The sequence below is a fragment of the Anomaloglossus baeobatrachus genome, chromosome 2 (genome assembly GCF_048569485.1).
Source record: "Anomaloglossus baeobatrachus isolate aAnoBae1 chromosome 2, aAnoBae1.hap1, whole genome shotgun sequence".
NCBI lineage: Eukaryota > Metazoa > Chordata > Amphibia > Anura > Aromobatidae > Anomaloglossus > Anomaloglossus baeobatrachus.
Window position 1 is genome coordinate 62,192,331 of NC_134354.1, and position 18,814 is coordinate 62,211,144.

At 39.5% G+C, this 18,814-nt stretch overlaps 1 protein-coding gene across 2 annotated transcripts in view; it reads right to left on the reverse strand.

Moving 5' to 3' along the window:
* Positions 1 to 4,078: 4,078 nt before the first annotated feature.
* Positions 4,079 to 18,814, reverse strand: part of CXADR (CXADR cell adhesion molecule) — a 74,685-nt gene continuing 59,949 nt past the window's right edge. The window contains exons 8-9 of one of the 2 annotated variants that reach the window (XM_075335067.1): positions 9,367 to 9,408; positions 4,079 to 7,919 (exon numbers count right to left, since the gene is read on the reverse strand). In XM_075335067.1, coding sequence (XP_075191182.1) covers positions 7,896 to 7,919; positions 9,367 to 9,408 — 66 coding nt within the window. In that variant the 3' untranslated portion in view covers positions 4,079 to 7,895. The remainder of the gene's footprint in view (positions 7,920 to 9,366; positions 9,409 to 18,814) is intronic. The other variant, XM_075335068.1, reaches the window with a different exon arrangement.

The window sequence follows — 18,814 nt, forward strand, 5'->3', positions numbered from 1 at the left end:
GCGAGGCGGCTACATGGTCTTCCCTCCATACTTTCACAAAGCATTATCGTTTGGATCTGGATTCCAACAGGGATTTGGCTTTTGGCAGGAAGGTCCTGCAGGCTGTGGTCCCCCCCTAGGTATCAATTCGTTGGTATTCCTCCTATGCTGTCGTGGAAGGGACTAGAAAAATAAGAATTATTCTTACCGTTAATTCGGTTTCTAGGACCTTCCACGACAGCAGGTAATTCCCTCCCTTATCCTCGATGTTCCTGGATGTGTGGCACTTCTCATATGCTATGGGTTCTTTGTAAGACACTGGCTATGGGAGGTGGGAGGGTCCTTTTAACCTCTCTTGTACTTCCTGTCCCAATTAGGGCATGGAGCGACAACCTCCTATGCTGTCGTGGAAGGTCCTAGAAACCGAATTAACGGTAAGAATAATTCTTATTTCTTTTTCTAGTATAGGGATTTCTGAAAGAATTGTGTGCCCAGTGGATCGTGGATAAATGACAGCACTCATAAGTTGGAGTAAGTTCTCACAAACCCCTATTAGTAATATTCTGCATAATAGATTATACTTTTTCTCCAATAGAGTTATTGGCTCTGCACATTATATATATATAAATATATATATATATATAAATATATATATATATATAAATATATATATATATATAAATATATATATATATATAAATATATATATATATATAAATATATATATATATATAAATATATATATATATATAAATATATATATATATATAAATATATATATATATATAAATATATATATATATATAAATATATATATATATATAAATATATATATATATATAAATATATATATATATATAAATATATATATATATATAAATATATATATATATATAAATATATATATATATATAAATATATATATATATATAAATATATATATATATATAAATATATATATATATATAAATATATATATATATATAAATATATATATATATATAAATATATATATATATATAAATATATATATATATATAAATATATATATATATATAAATATATATATATATATAAATATATATATATATATAAATATATATATATATATAAATATATATATATATATAAATATATATATATATATAAATATATATATATATATAAATATATATATATATATAAATATATATATATATATAAATATATATATATATATAAATATATATATATATATAAATATATATATATATATAAATATATATATATATATAAATATATATATATATATAAATATATATATATATATAAATATATATATATATATAAATATATATATATATATAAATATATATATAAATATATATATATATATAAATATATATATAAATATATATATATATATAAATATATATATATATATAAATATATATATATATATAAATATATATATATATATAAATATATATATATATATAAATATATATATATATAAATATATATATATATAAATATATATATATATATAAATATATATATATATATAAATATATATATATATAAATATATATATATATATAAATATATATATATATAAATATATATATATATAAATATATATATATATATATATAAATATATATATATATATATATAAATATATATATATATATAAAAGAACTCATCAAGTATGAAATAAGAAATATATAAGTAAAATAGCTGCCCCTCAATGGAAGATGTGGAAGTACAGTCATATGATGAAGTTTGGGCACCCCTATTAATGTTAACCTTTTTTCTTTATAACACTTTGGGTTTTTGCAACAGCTATTTCAGTTTCCTATATCTAATAACTGATGGACTGAGTAATATTTCTGGATTGAAATGACGTTTATTGCACTAACAGAAAATGTGCAATCCGCATTTAAACAAACTTTGAAGGGTATGGGCACCCTTATCAATTTCTTGATTTGAACACTCCTAACTACTTTTTGCTGACTTACTAAAGCACTAAATTGGTTTTGTAACCTCACTGAGCTTTAAACTTCATAGGCAGGTGTATCCAATCATGAGAAAAGGTATTTAAGGTGGCCACTTGCAAGTTATTGTCCTATTTGAATCTCCTATGAAGAGTAGCATCATGGGCTCCTCAAAACAACTCTCAAATGATCTGAAAACAAAGATTATTCAACATAGTTGTTCAGGGGAATGATACAAAAAGTTGTCCCAGAGATTTAAACTGTCAGTTTCCACTGTGAGGAACATAGTAAGGAAATAGAATAACACAGGTACAGTTCTTTTTAAGCCCAGAAGTGGCAGGCCAAGAAAAATATCAGAAAGGCAGAGAAGAATGGTGAGAACAGTCAAGGACAATCCACAGACCACCTCCAAAGACCTGCAGCATCATCTTGCTGCAGATGGTGTCAATGTGCATCGGTCAACAATACAGCGCACTTTGCACAAGGAGAAGCTGTATGGGAGAGTGATGCGACAGAAGCAGTTTCTGCAAGCACGCCACACACAGAGTCGCCTGAGGTATGCAATGGCACATTTGGACAAGCCAGTTACATTTTGTAAGAAGATCCTGTGGACTGATGAAACAAAGATTGAGTTGTTTGGTCATACAAAAAGGCGTTATGCATGGAGGCAAAAAAACACGGCATTCTAAGAAAAGCACTTCCTACCCACAGTAAAATTTGGTGGAGGTTCCATCATGCTTGGGGGCTGTGTGGCCAATGCCAGCACCGGGAATCTTGTTAAAGTTGACGGTCGCATGGATTCAACTCAGTATCAGCAGATTCTTGACAATAATGTGCAAGAATCAGTGACGAAGTTGAAGTTACGCAGGGGATGGATATTTCAGCAAGACAATGATCCAAAACACCGCTCCAAATCTACTCAGGCATTCATGCAGAAGAACAATTACAATGTTCTGGAATGCCAATCCCAGTCCCCAGACCTGAATATCATTGAATATCTGTGGGATGATTTGAAGCGGGCTGTCCATGCTCGGCTACCATCAAACTTAACTGAACTGGAATTGTTTTGTAAACAGAAATGGTCAAATATAACTTCATCCAGGAAGTCATTAAAAGCTACAGGAAGCGACTAGAGGCTGTTATTTTTGCAAAAGGAGGATCTACAAAATATTAATGTCACTTTTATGTTGAGGTGCCCATACTTTTGTACCGGTCAAATTTTGTTTAAATGCAGATTGCACTTTTTCTGTTAGTACAATAAACCTCATTTCAATCCAGAAATATTACTCAGTCCATCAGTTATTAGATATATGAAACTGAAATAGCTGTTGCAAAAACCCAAATTGTTATAAAGAAAAAAGGTTAACATTAATAGGGGTGCCCAAACTTATTCATATGACTGTAAAAGGAAAATGGTGCCTTCAGTGTACCCCCCTCAACTGTTGTTAAAGGGGAGCTTTCTCAATACAAAGCTTTAAGAGCCCATTGCTCCCATCTTCCTGCTTTGCTGGGGACGCGCCAATGGCCCAAACTTTGCTCTCCCAATCTGCTTTCACAGCATTGGAGAAGTACAGAGAAGCTGACCAGGGTGGTAGATTCAGTCAGCTTCTGTGCAGGCTGTGAAGCATAGAGCAAGTGTGTGTGCCGTGCTGCTTACCTACTTATCCGGCCAGGCTAGCTGTAATATCTAAAAATTTTAAATCCCTCCATTGCGGGAAAACAAAGACTATTTTTAATAAGGGGTAAAGTTCAAAATTATTTGTTTTCACTTGCGTTTACCAATTTATGAACTTGAGACAACACCTTTTGAAAAGGACACCAATTTTTACAGTCAAAACCAGATGACAACGTATTAGTAAGGCGGGCTTCAGATTAGCGGTATTCTGCCGCAATACCGGGTCAGAAACGCGGTACAGTTCAATACGGTTAAAATGGAATCGCGGCAAGATAAGGTCACATGCGACCACGGCTTCATATGACCTTATCTTGCCGCGATTCCGCTATCTTGAACTGTACCGCATTTCTGACGGATCCGGCATTGCGGCAGAATACCGCTGATGTGCGCGCAGCCCAAGACATATTACAAGTACTTGTGGACCACATATAGCATAAAAACACACATCTGAGTATCACAAAATCATATAAATTTTATTCCCAGCTCCAAAGTCTGTCACCTCCTGCCAGTCATCTCCGGAAATATTAAGATGAAAGAAAACATATGGTAAGGAAAAGCACATCACCGCTGGGGAATCGTATGGAAGCACCATTTGATATAAGGCGGAGATGCATTTTAAGATGATACTTTCTTTTCTTTCCAAATTCTGTGTGAGGAGCATCCTTCCATGTGAGGGGCGGGTGGGGTCAAATAAAAAGGGCCACCTGTACATTCATAATTTCAATAATTATTCAATCCACGTGTTTTGTTTTTTCCTTTTTTGGGGTGGGAAGGGGACAGAGTAAGCAAATGGAAGATACCATGGATAATCTGGATAAAGTACACACGAGTAGCTCATGACAGCATATATAATAGGCACAAGTGGTTTTTTTTTTTCTTTACGTAGAGTCTGAGTTATTAGAAGGTAAAAAAAAACAACTGATCAAAAGCAGCAAAAATATAGACTTGTTCATACGGCTGTAAGAAATGGCAGCCATCTAAAGGTCACTAACAATCCACTCCGTATGCAGAGAAGGACTACATCCAGTCCCTGCTCCAAAAGGAGCATTTCTTTTTGCTGGTGTGCCATCTATCTGAGGCACCATGACACCTTTCAGTATACAGGAGCGGTCAGAGTCACTTCAGTTCGCTTTTCTCCACCAAAACATCATTGTTTTTGGTAATAATTGTCCCAGCGCTCTTCAGTATAAACGTAATGTAAATTTGTTCATATATCTAAAAAAGGCACCATTCATAACAGATAAATTCATGGAAATAAAAACAACATGTTACATACAATTGTTCACAGAATACATAATTCCTGAATCTGTCATCTAATAGTCCAGAGATAAACAGACTCTTTGATGACGGTAGCGTCAGACATAGACATTTTAGTTTTCTGATTGACGGCTGGTTTACTTTACAGCGCCATCTGATCATTCAGAATTATTAATTTCATAATCTAGATGCAGGGCCGTAATAAAGGACTATTTTTGATGACCGCCAACGTAGGAAGATTTATTAAAAGAAAAAAAAAATTGTTACCCTTAGCAACCACATCAGTTTAAAAAATAAAAACAACTTTAATGGCCTTTATTGTCCCTAGCAACGATTTTTAATAAATGAGGCTCCATATTTAAAATTAACTTTACAGCAGCTCATGACAAAACTCCTCTCCCAGCTCCCCAAGAAATACATTTAGGGTTCAGGTCCACTTGCGGTTTGCTCGGACGAGTGCGATCTGATAAAATATCGGATTGCACTTGCACCACAGTACAAACCTATGGGGCAGTGTCCATCTGCAATTGAGTTCACATGCCATAGCAGAATGCTGCGTTTGGTGGCGAGTCTCGGATCACGCACCCCCATAGAAGTCTATGGGAGCGTGTGAAACATCGCGCTGCACTCACATGTTATGCGACTGCAGTGCGATGCCCACAGAGACGGGCAGCGGAGGAGATGGGGAGAAAGTGCTCCCTCCCTCTTCTCCGCAGCTGTAACCCAATCACAAGATCACATCACAGTCACATGACCCTCAGCCGACGCTTGCAACAGAGGGTCATTAGCATATCGCTCCTGATGCTCTTGCATCAGAAGATATACGCAAGTGGAACCGTACCCTAATGATGGGTATTAGGAGGAAAACTATGAAGGGATATAAATAGTTAATTCACAGTTATTAGATAGAATTGTGATAGTAAATTAGCAAAAATAACCAAACAGAACAGGCCTCATTTATCAAAACTGGCTGTGTTGCCCATAGCAACCAATCAGACTTCAGCTTTCATTCCCTTATCTGCTGTGGTAAAATGAAAACTGCTGTGATTGGCTGCATTTTAGGCATTTTTCATACATTTTCCCCAGTATCGTGGTTCCTACGAAGGTTTTCATTAAGACAATGTTCACAATACCATATTTGATAAACTGTATATGGAGGCAACGATCAGACTACTTGTGCTTTACCCTTAGGGATAGGTTCACATTTCCGTTGTTTTAAATCAGTCAGGTCCGTCGGCAACAGATCAGTTGTTTTTTTAGATGTCAACTGACGCAACGGATGTGTTTTTCACAGGATTCCTTTCACAGGAATTCTGTGAAAAAACTGATCCGTCGCGTCCGTTACATCCACTATGCGTCTGTTTTTTGACGGATCAGTCATGATCAGTTTGTGTTTGGGACAGCCCAGTTGGTGTGCCAAACATGCTGGGCATGCTCAGTAGAGCATGATGGAATCCAGCACTGGATTCCGTCGTAAGACGGATTACGATGGAATCCAGCACCATAGACATACATTGCAAGCTTGACGGATGGCGACGGATTCCTGCGCGGCACGTTAATTTTGACGGCCAGAAAAAAACATTACATTCTGCGTTGCTCCCGCCCGGCGGTCAGTCAAAAAACGACTGACCGCAGCGCAGCGGATGCAACGCAAGGTCATCAGTTGCAATCCGCCACTAATAGAAGTCTATGGGACCCAACGGAATCCGCTAAACGGATACCGTTGTTTACCATAGCCGCGGATTGTGACTGATACATTTTAACAGAAATGTGAACCTAGCCTTACCAGACCTTACAGATTCATAGGCTGTACGTTCAGGTGAGAAGACCCACCATCAATCCAGACATTGCCGTCTAAGGCCTTGTGCGCCCGCTGCTTTTTTTAGTGCAGTTTTGGGTGCAGTTTGTGGCCCTAAACTGCATGTATGACCTTCCCCAGCAAAGTCTATGAGAAACAAAAAAGGCTGTGCGCACGTTGCTTCTTTTTTGCCTCCAGTTTTGGTTGCCAAAAAAAGAAGCAGCATGTCATTTCTTTTCTGCGTTTTTCCCTGCATTTTGTCATTGACAATGTTATAAAAAAAAAAAAACAAAACACAAATGCAGGGACAAAAATGCACCAAAACGCGGCATAACCACGTGGTTTTTTTTTTATGCGTTTTTCTGCCAAGAGAGGGGTTTTTGCTGGGGAAACAAAACTGCAGTGTGCGCACAACCAAAATCTGCCCTTAGGGTCACAAGTGACCATTTGTTTTTCACAAATCACCGGAGGGGGAAGGGGGGGTGAAAATAGCGTTTTGCGGCCATACACAAAAATGCAGACATTTCACTCCTTATTTTATGGAATCAATATGGTTTTTTTAAAGTAAAAACTGCTAACCCCTTTTCTAAAGGCTCCTTCGTCACACACATATACAAAAAAAAAAATGAACATTTTATACCTTCAACAATATTAATAACATTTCTAAAATGTAATGCACATATTGCAGATTTTTTTTCCTTGTGTTTTTTGATCTGCTCTGCATTTTTTTTTTTTTACAGACTACAGGATGTCATTTTTTTCCATTGGCCTTTTTTTTACCCACTAAGATCCATAAAAAAAAAAAATGAAAGTTTACATGCGTTTTTCATGCTTTTTTTGTTCCGTTTTTAAGATTGGAAATTATCATCCTGAAGCAAGAGAGTCAATGACACTTATAGATCCGAAAAAAAACAAAAAAAAAATAATTATAAATAAAACAGATCACACGTTTCGGATGCGGAGAGCGGTCAACTGTTGGGTTATGCTTGATGTATCCGGTCTCTGTGAAATATCTATAGGACAATGATGGGGCAGAACTTCCCCCAAACTGTAGTTTTGTAGTGGTCTCTGTGGCAGTCATTATTCCTTCATTGATTTTTAGGGCTCCTCCGGCCGGGCAGGAGACAAGTCTGTGTGTGGAGTAAACCTTAATGTACATAAAAGTGCGTCATGTCCCAGTCGCTGCTCATACTGGAGGTGAGGGTCCGCTCTACACCACGGTTAAGCCATGATACTTGAATGAAGGAGACAAAATGGATGACATTAGGTGGCGGCATGCAAAACACATTTTCCCCACATATTAGATGAATGCGAGGGAATGATTTACTAACAGGCATAGTCCCTGTCCCCAGAGCATAGACACTGCTCCAGTTGTGGCTTAAAAATAAAAAAATAAAATGGGACAACGTCCGATAAAAGCTGCTCCATATTCCTGACATGCAATGGATATGATTAATTATTCCAAGAATTAGTGTGCAACTTGTGTATCTAGCACTCCTGATTACATACAGAATATAAATATGAATATTTTAATTTACCATTTTGATCAAAGAATGGGGATCATTAGTGTACAGTTTTGCTCAAAAGTTTACACCTGGAAGATTGTGTATCCCTTTCCTGTTTTATACAGTTCAACTATCTTTTCCCGTAGATTTGTTGACAATTCTTTTGCTCTCCCCATGTCTCACAATCCAGAAACGTCAGTGGCTGGATGAAAGATGCAATAGTCTGTCTGGATCCCAGAAACTCACTCAGGTTTTATGCACACACTGATTGCAAGAAAACAGGTCACAGGTGAGGATGTTACCTTTATTAGCCATTCAAACCAATTTGTGTCAACGTCTGTGCGTGTTATCAGGTCATAATCCCCAGGGTATGTGAATTTTGTATCAGGGTCATTTGGATGTTTTTGGTTGTCACTATGATTTAAAAAAACACAGTTTGACAATAAATGGCTTCACCCAACCACTAACCATGAGTGGAAAAAAGATTTTTTTGTTAGTCATTCTCTGAAAAAAGGCCAAGAAAGCAAAAAATCTGCCGGGGTATGTAAACTTTTGAGCACAACTGTACATGACAAAATGGAAACTTGACTTCTATGCAGAGATTAATCATTATCTTTGAGACTGCATTATTGAGATTAGTTCAGTTTTCTGTCAGGCACGCTATGGTCATGAAGACCTCGTGTTGATTAATGCCCGATGCGCACGGTGCAGTTTTTGATGCGTTTGTTTGGTGCAGTTTGTGGCACAAATCTGCATGTTGCTCCTTATGCCAGCAAAGTGTATGAGGCTTCTGAAGTGCTGTGCGCACGTTGCTTATTTTTTTTCTTGCAGTTCTGGGTGCAGAAAAAAAAAAATCTGCAGCATGTCAATTGTTGGGGTGCATTTTTTCCTTTTTTTTTTTTTTTTTTTTAGCACTTACACCATTAAAAAAACATGGCTCAAAAACACCCCCTCCCCCCCAAAAAAAAAAAATTCCCCCCAAGAAGCGCATGCATTTTTTCATGTTTTTCTGCCATAAAGTGCATTTTAGATGCAGAAAATATCTGCACCAAAGCAACAAAAACTCAGCGTGCACACATACCCTAATAGCACCAAAAACATTGATTTTTTTTTTCTTCCCCCATATACACACACAATGGATATTATTCAGGCCAAGTGATGAGGGCATTTTTCTACCTGGGAATCTAAATCCACACAAGAACTCCTTAACGACACAGTCTGAAAGAAATGAGAACAGAACAGGTCAACAGAATCTCCAAGTAGTTCATCTTCAGGATCAATGGGGTTGCAGACTACTAGGAAAACACCTTCCGAAACCACATTTCCTCTTATTAAAATAGAAATTTAAAAAAAGCCAATACTCACCTCCAGTGGTAGAGCGGTTCCAGCGATGTCAAGGACGCTCATAGGAGCCCTGTGACCAATTACAGTGTTTCTCTCTTTCCGCCTTCAGACACAGGAGCAATCAACAGGAAGGTAGTGGCAGCTGCAGTGCTCACTTCCTGTTGATTAATTTGTCCAGAGGCGGGGAGACCAAAGCAGGCGGTGAATAGTCATGGGGCTCGTATGAGTCACAACCTCACATGACCCTTGAGAATGTGAGCCCTTACACGGATGGAACCACTACACCACCGGAGGAGAGTATAAGCTTTTATATTTTAATAGGGGGGGTGGGGAACGTGAATTGAGAAAGGGTTGGCCTAGTAGTGGACAACCCCTTTAATAAGCTTCCTATTTAGCCTTGATGATCAACATGACTTAAAAACGGACCTGAGATATAAGTTAGTAGCCTCCCTCAATGAGTGAGCACACTGCAGCTGTCGGCTGTACACTATAGCCGACACCCTGCTTCATCAGTAACTATCAGTGTTTTCACCGACCATGACCAATTAAACACCTTAGATGCTTTAACCCCATGAAGAAAATTTGGGCTGATCACTAAGGACTTATATGGTTTTCCCTCCAAAATCTTTGACCTAGCCAGACAATGTGGTAGATGTATGACCAGTGTGGGGGGCCTATGTGACTGGAGTGATAGCACTACTGCTCACTATGGAAGCGGTAATCATACACGTGCACTAACGCCACCATAAGCCATATGAGTGAGTGTAGAGGTACTCCAGCAGTCCCTATAGCACCATTCTAGGGATCGGTAGGAGGGCTGTCAGAACTCTAACAATCATAAATTTGTCCTGTGGTTGGGAATAATCTTGCAAAACAGCTTTAAAGGGGTCGTCCACTACTAGGATAATGCCTTGTGTTTCTCCCATTTAAAATTAAAGACCCTGTACTCACATTCCGTTCTGACGCGGTTCCAACGCTGTCCGTAATCGTGGTTCGGGGCTCATGTGACATCACAGGAGCCCTGCGTTCAATCAGTGGTGACTTCTCTAGCTACGCCTTGCAATCAACAGGAAGCCACTGGTAGCCATAGAGTCTTGATTAACTCAATTGGTCCGAAAACAGGGAGATGGAAGCCAGAGGTGATTGGACGCAGGACTCGCACGATGTTACAATGTCACGTGAATCCAGAACCAACAGCGCTGAAATGGAGAGTACAGGTTCTTATTTTAACTGGGGGAAACAAATGGGAATAGACGGAGGATGTCCTAGTAATGGACAATCCCTTTAATATTCTTATCGGAAGAACACAAGACATTCTTAGAATAGGACATGTCCAAGAAATCACAAATGTCAGAAAAATTTGCACAAAAGTAAAGTGATCTCACAGGTAAAGTAATCTGGGCCTACTCTTGCATCAGGGGGTGGAGACCTCACTACTACAGAGGTCTTCAGCCCTCATGTACATCAGGTCGGGATGTCGCTGTAGATGTGTGGTAATGGTCACGCTTACCTCCAGAAGAAGTAAGCGGGGCCGGATTGCTCCTTTAAGTTTTCTGTTAATTCCGAGGATGCAGCAGGTTCCTGGTCACAAATATGTTAACCTACCAGAATTTTGCCATCAAAGTAATCAATAAGATATGCCATCACTTACTAGGAGTACCCCTTTAAGTTCACTAGATGGCAGCAACATGTTTATGTCACAATGAAACCTAAGTGATTCATAGTCTAGTCTTTGATCCAATGCTCCATCATCCGAGAACTCCTAATATGAGCAGTTTTCAAGGAAAGCATTTATATGGCGCCATATACTGACTTTTACCTATATACTCCACTGGGCTGCTGTATATAAAACAGTCATTACTTCTACAGTATACCGAGCGCTTGTGCTGCTGCCCGGATGTCAGCGCAGGTCACTTGTTACCAGTCACTAAACAAATATAACTAATCTATGGCGATAAGCTATCAGCTGTTTACTCCTACAATAGCCTGAAACTAAAAGGTTCCTCTATAAATATCAGATGTGACTGCGATATGTACATAGAGGCCAACAGAAAGATCGAAACGGAATTCAATGCATTCATTCATGCCATAGTTCATCGCGTCAGAAAACTTGTTCCCCAGGCCAATGGCTCGTGTACAAGAGGTGGGACAACCTGAGGAAGTACAGCGCTCGGCTTTGTCTGGCAGTCTCCATGAATGAACTCCAAGCAATACAGAGCCCAGTTATGGCGTTCCAGAGCACGGTTCCCAGGATAGCTTGGGCTTAGTGATCAGAAAAGTATCCCTAACATATAGCCTGGAGAGAAATATATTGGATGGGGGAGGAGGGGGGGGTTAATAGGAAAGAAGTCCATTTGGGCAGTAAGAAGCTCTGCACCTACCCTCCCCTACTGTGCTCCCAACAGACCCTGTCAATATCATCTAATATTGTAGATACCAGGGGTACTGGGGTAAGAAGAGGCTGCTTACACTGCTGTCCACCCTGCATTGGATCTAACACTGAAGATAGCAAGGGAGCAGAGGTAAGAGGCAGCAGTTCACATTGATGTCCACCCTATTTAATCTAAGACTTGAGATACCAGGAGTGCTAAGGTAAGAAGAGGCTGCTCACACTGCTGTCTACCTTGCATTGGATCTAACACTGAAGATAGCAAGGGTGCTGAGGTAAGAGGTGGCTGTTCACATCGTTGTCCACTCTATATAATCTAACACTTGAGATACCAGGAGTGCTGAAGTAAGAAGAGGTTGTCCACCCTGTATCGGATCAAATATTGAAGATATCAAGGGTGCGGAGGTAAAAAGGGTCTGTCCACCCTGTATTGAATCTAACACTGAAAATAGCAAGGGTGCTGAGGAAGGAGATGGTTGTTCACATTGCTGCCAACCTTATCTATTTAATCTAACAGTGGAGATACCAGGAATGCTGAGGTAAGAAGAGGCTGCTCACCCTGTATTGGAGTTAATACTGAAGATATCAAGGGTGCTGAGGTAAGATGATGCTGCCAACACTGCTGTTCACTCTGTATCTGATTAATTCTGAAGATAACCAGGGCGCTGAGGGAAGAAGAGGCTCCTCATACTGCTGTCTACCCTGTATTGAATCTAATACTGAAGACATCAAGGGTGCCAAGGTAAAAAGGGCTGCTCACATTGCTCTCCACCTTTTCTATTTAATCTAACACTAGAGATAACAGGAGTGCTGAGGTAAGAAAAGGCTGCTTACACTGCTATCCTCCCCATCTCTGATCTAATACTGGAGGTACAAAGAATGCTGATTTAAGAAGAGGCTGCTCACACTGCTGTGCTCCTGATGCAATAAGAGATATCAGGGGTGCTGAGATAAGATACTAATCATACAGATATTAATTTTATCTCTGAAGAATCCCTTCACAAAAAGGTAGCCATACAGCTTAGATAGCCAATGGGAAAAAAGTTCTCTCTCCTAAAGTCTCTGTTCACATCCGTTTTACAGAAAGCACATCACAGTGCCTGACTGGCTTGCCAAGGGCTTTATTAGCATACACTATGGAACTATTACATACACACTGTATGATATGTGCCCACCAAGCTGACCCTACCTGTCATTTGCATGATAAATGCCATTATTAAGGCACAAGTGCTCATTCACTGTATAGCATCTATTTGCTGTTTGATGCTATCATTATTCTCCCTCCATTGTCAGATTATGTCACTTATGCTCTATATTGTATTTGCATGCTGTGGGTGCCATTTAAGAAAAGTACAACGAAGGGGTGTCTTTTTTTTCTTTAAGTCTATCCATTGATTATCCTTAAAGGATTGTTTTTCTAAGAAACAAATGATGGAGCTAGTAATCCATTAACGAGGACTGACTAGTTATGAGCTTATCCATGGCGGGGGCTGTATATCACAGGCGATGACATCACATGACTGGGCCCATAAAACATCCCTCAATGTCAGAGATGAAGTTTATAATCCCTGTAAAAGGATGAAGGAAGCGCCTGTACTTGTAAAGAGGAGCACTGACTTAACCCCTTCAACTCCAGGTGATTTTCTGTTTTTCGTTTTTTCTTCCCCTTTTTCCAAAGAGTCATAACTTATTATTTTTTCCATCAATATTGCCATATGAGGGCTTCTTTTTTTTGAGTTGTGCTTTTGAATGACACCATTCATTCCGCCACAGAAAATTTGCAAGTGCTGTGAAACCGCAAAGAAAACAAAAATTGCAATTTTTTTTAAATTATTTTTATTTACCATGTTCACTATATGGTAAAACTGATCTGGCATTCTGATTCCCCAGGTCGGGATGAGTTTGTAGATACCCAACTTGTATAGTTTTACTTTTATTAAAGTGGTAAAAAAAAAATTCTGAAATTTGTTAAAAAAAAACCCACAAAAAAACGTTTTTCAGGATCTGGGGCTCAGTGATGACTTAAAAAAAATAAGTCTTGAGCTGGCATTTTTAATTAAACCATCTAAACCATCTGTAGGTAGCTGCCATGTTTTAATTGCCTATTGCTGCAGTTTAATTCAATGTTGTGGCGAACAAAAAAAAAAAAAGTCATTCTGGCATTTTTTTTTTTTTTTTTTTAAATCACTACGCATCTTTACCCAGTTTTAATTGATTTTAAATTTAGATAGATCGGGCGTTTCTGAACTGAGCAATGCCAAATGTTTATTTTTTTATATTTTCAATGGGGCAAAGAAGGGGTGATTTGAACTTTTAGTTTTATTTTTATATATATTTTTTTTACATTTTTTATGGATTTTACTAGTCTCCTTAGGGGACTTGAAGCTCATACTGTGCGACCGCTTCGACTGTCCCGAGCGATATTACAGCATCCCTCTGATCAGCAGAAATGCTGATCTCCTGTGAATGCCGGCGCTGTGCAGTCATTGACAGGAAGTGAGTCATGACAGCGAGAACGCATCAACACTCCACGATCACGTTACAGGGCCACTGATGGCGTCGGGGAATGGAACAATCCTGCTGTCGCGTGTTAGGGGAATAATGCGGGCTCGGCGTGTAAGCCTGCATTAAAAGGGATAGACATGACAAATGATGTATAGGTATGCCATTCACCGTGAAAGGGTTAAAATGGCACATAAGAAAAATTAACCCAATAGATTAGTTAAAGGGATATTCCTTTGAACACTTCATTTTAAAACAATTATTTTTTTTGTGGGTTACTAGAAATTGTATTTTGGGAGCCAAGATATAAATTTAAGGGGCTTCTACAGTAACCAGATATTGATATACCCTTAGGATAGGTAGGACTTAAAGGGGCTGTCCACTACTTTGACAACCCCTTCTCATTCCCCTTGTTAACCCCCATAAAGATAAATAAGGTTATATTCGCTTTCGATGCGGCCGTGGTTCCAGCGATGTCTAAAGCTGCGTTCCCGGGGGCCCACGTGACATTGGTTTTTCGAGGGGCCCGCAACCAGTGCCCAGCTTTTGTCTCCCCACCTTTGGACATTTGAGCAGGATGTGAACATTGCGCTAATTTCCGGCTCAATCGTCTGAAGGTGGGGTGAAGAATGACAATGATTGATCTCAGGGCCCACGGGTCTTGTGGGCCTTTGGAACGCGACTTTAGACATTGCTGGAACTGCGGCCTCACCGGAGGAGAATATAGGCTTATTTATTTTTACGAGGGTTGACAAGGAATAATTTGGGTTGTCCAAGAACTAGTGGACAACCCCTTTAAACTCAATAGGAGCCTTATTTTATCGAATCCTTCCTGGTTTATCAGGGTAAGATCCTATTGCGCTTCCTGTTTCTAGTTTATTCATGTGTACATTGTAACTAAATCACCCCTAAGCCTTTGTTTTTCCTGAGTAACTCCCAAGTTTAATAACCTGTCTTGGTATTGCAGTCCAGCTATTCCTTTAATAACCTTGGTTGCTCTTCTCTGCACCCGCTCTAGTTCAGCTGTCTCTCTTGTCCTCCTTCACACATCTGTCTCCGGTATGTGTTTGGTCAGTTTCCTCACGTCCCGGAGACACGGGCACACGTATACCCATTAAAATCAATGGGTCTGCGCTCACGTCTGTTTTGCCATGGACCGTGTGTCCGTGTGGAGCATACGTGTGCCCGTGTGCTCCAAATGTAGACATGTCAATTTTTCTCCAGCATCACGGCTGTCACACGGACCGCACGGATGTGATCCATGTGACATGCACCGGAGAAAACACTTGTGTCTGAATTAAAAGGAATTTCTATACTCTGCTTCTTCAGCGCTGTCTCTGCCGCTGCTGGCACTTTCTTCTGACCCCCGCTCATTATGCTCATTGCATATGCGGGCCAGAAGCAGCAGCGGGGAGTCGGCAGTACCGGAGACCATAGATCAGGACCATGGACAGCAACGCCAGGGACAGGTGAGCAGAAAGTTCCCGTTCGTGTGTGATCACGGATAGCACACGGACGGCACACGGAGGGCAATACACACCTTTGATATGTCCGTGAAAAAAGGGCGTGATTTTCACGGATGTGTGAAAGAGGCCTTATAGGCTGGAGACCAAGATTGTACACAATATTCTAAGTGTGGTGACACACAGTGTGCCTATACATAGTGCCTATAGTATACAGGCAAAACTATTGTTTTGTTTTCATGAGCATGTATGCTTCTTTTAATGCATCCCATTATTTTTCTAGCCTTGGCAGCAGCTGCCTGACACTGGTCAGTAATTTGGCGTTTGCTGTTCACCTATACACCAAAGTCTTTCAGTGACAATTTTACCCAGTATTTCACAACTGGGTACATATGGTAATTATAAATTTTATTTCCTCTGCATAAGGGCAGGACCTTACATTAATCCACATTATACTTAAATTGCCATTTCTCAGCCCAAGCCTCTGGTTTAAACAAATCCTTCTGTAATATTAAAATTATCCTCTGATTAGCCTGCAGAGCTTAGTATCAATGCAATTCTACTGTATGCCCCCCACACAAGTAATTCATAAATGTTTAAAAAAGGGCCCAATACTGACCTGAACCCAACTGTTAAGGCCGGCGTCACACTTGCGATTGAAAAATCGGTCCGATTCTCATTGAGAATAGGATGAGCTATGTCCAAGTGTTGATCCATGTGCAATGAGAGTGTGATTTTTCTTATGATAGTAGTCCATGAGCAATCAGTATTCAATCCGTATGTGATCCGTTTTTTCTCAGCAGCTATTGGTCATTACAGTCATGTACAGGATCATTTACAGTGTTCTCTGCTACATGATAGAATTGTATTTAGAAAAACGGATGTCACTTGGATGGTCCGTGTGACATCCATTTTTTGTTTCTCGCACCCATAGACTTGCATTGGAGAGACTCGCGTGAGAAACTCTAGAAAATCGCAGTATGCAGATCGGAGCTGCCTCATTGATTAACATTGGTCCGAGTGTAATGCGAGATTTTCTCACATTGCACTTGTGCGTGTCAATCGCAAGTGTGATGCCGGCCTAACTGTGACCTAGTCTGAGTCCATTAATAACCACCCTTTGTTTCCCATCATTGAGCCAGTTCACATTTTCCCCTATTCCCATTAAGCTCATGTTACGTACCAACCTTTTGTGTGGCACTGTATCAAACGCCCATGAAAAGTCAATATAGAGAACATCCACTGCATTTCCCTTGTCCAGTCTGGAACTTACCTCCTCGTAGAAGCTGATCACATTAGTTTGACAGGACCGCTCCCTCAAACCCATGTTGATACTGGGTCATGAGGTTATTCTTCTTAAGATACTCCAAGATAGCATTCTCTGAGGAAACCCTCAAGAATTTTACCCACAGACAGTTGAGGTTTAACGTACCGGCCTATAATTTCCAGGCTCAGATTTTTCTCACCTTTGAATACTGGCACCACATGTGCTATGTGCCAGTCCTGTGTTACAGACACTGTTATAATGGAGTCTGTCAAGATTAAAAAATTATGGTCTGTCCATCACCGTACCTAATCCCTGCAGTACTCAGGGGTATATGCCATCCAGGCTTGGGGATTTGGGGCGACACTGTACTTCCTGAAGGATTAAGCAGGTGACATTTAATGGGAAATTTATGGTATCCCAGATCAGGTCATCTGTATTAGGATTTTCTTGTATAAATACTGTAGAGAGAGCGCCATGTAGCAGATTGGCCTTTCCTTCATCCTCTTCCACCATTACACACAGACTATTATTAAGGGGGCCAACGCTATCATTTTTGGAGTTTCTTACAGTTTATGTTGTTGACTGTTTTTGGATTATTTTTACCTTCTCTGGCAATGTGTGTCTCAATCTTTTCTGCCTTAATTTCTTTTTTACAGAATGTACTTAATTTTCAGTATTTAATGCCTCCTCTCATTACTCTCGTTTTCTCGAAATGCTTTCTTTTTGTCACTTATTGCACCCCTTACATCCCTATTCAGCCATAGTGGTTTCCTCCTATTTCTAGCTTTTGTATTGCCATAGGCTATATATTGTGCACAGGTCCTATTCAGGAGGACTATAAAAGCGTCCCATTTGCTTTGTGTACTTTTCTCTCAGGACATTGTCCCAGTTTATGGCACTAAATTCATTTCTTATACATTGGAAATTCGCCTTCCTGAAGTTTAATGACCTTGAAGCCCCTCTACTATACATCTTTATTAAAGGATACATGAAAACTTATACTTGTGATTAGTATAACCCAGGTGACCCCCAACCTGTATATTTGATATGTGGTAAGGCCTATTGGTTAATATTAGGTCTCGCAGTGCCCCCTTTCTTGTTGGGTCTTGAACCAGTTGTAACCCTGTTTCCTTAGCTGGACCTGCAAGTTTCTGCTCCCCAATTTATTTCAGGGTAGATAAAGTCCATTATAACATTGACACTTCTAACAATATTAATTTTAATTCCGCCATCTAGTTGGTGAGGCTTCTGGCCTTAAAAGGTGCTTTGCTCGCTGCGACATCGCTAGCAATCTCGTTAGCGATGTAACACACCAGATTGCACACACGATTTGCCGAGATCACACATGTGACCGGCGGTACAAAAAAAATGACCTATGTTCGATCTCGTCAAATCGTATCTGCGATCTGGCATGTCACATCGCTAACGAGATCGCTAGCTATGTCACAGCGTGTAAAGCACCCTTTAGTGTACATGTACTTTATCTGTACTTGCTTAGTGTATTGATGATCCTAACTCCTTCCCCCAAGCCACCCCCAATTTCATTACTTCTGCCCAGGTCACTATGTACACTATTTACCTCCTCACGGTCCTGTTAAAACCTTCCTCCAACAGTCTTGACATTTTGCCCCCCAACACAGTTGCACCCTCCCCATTAAG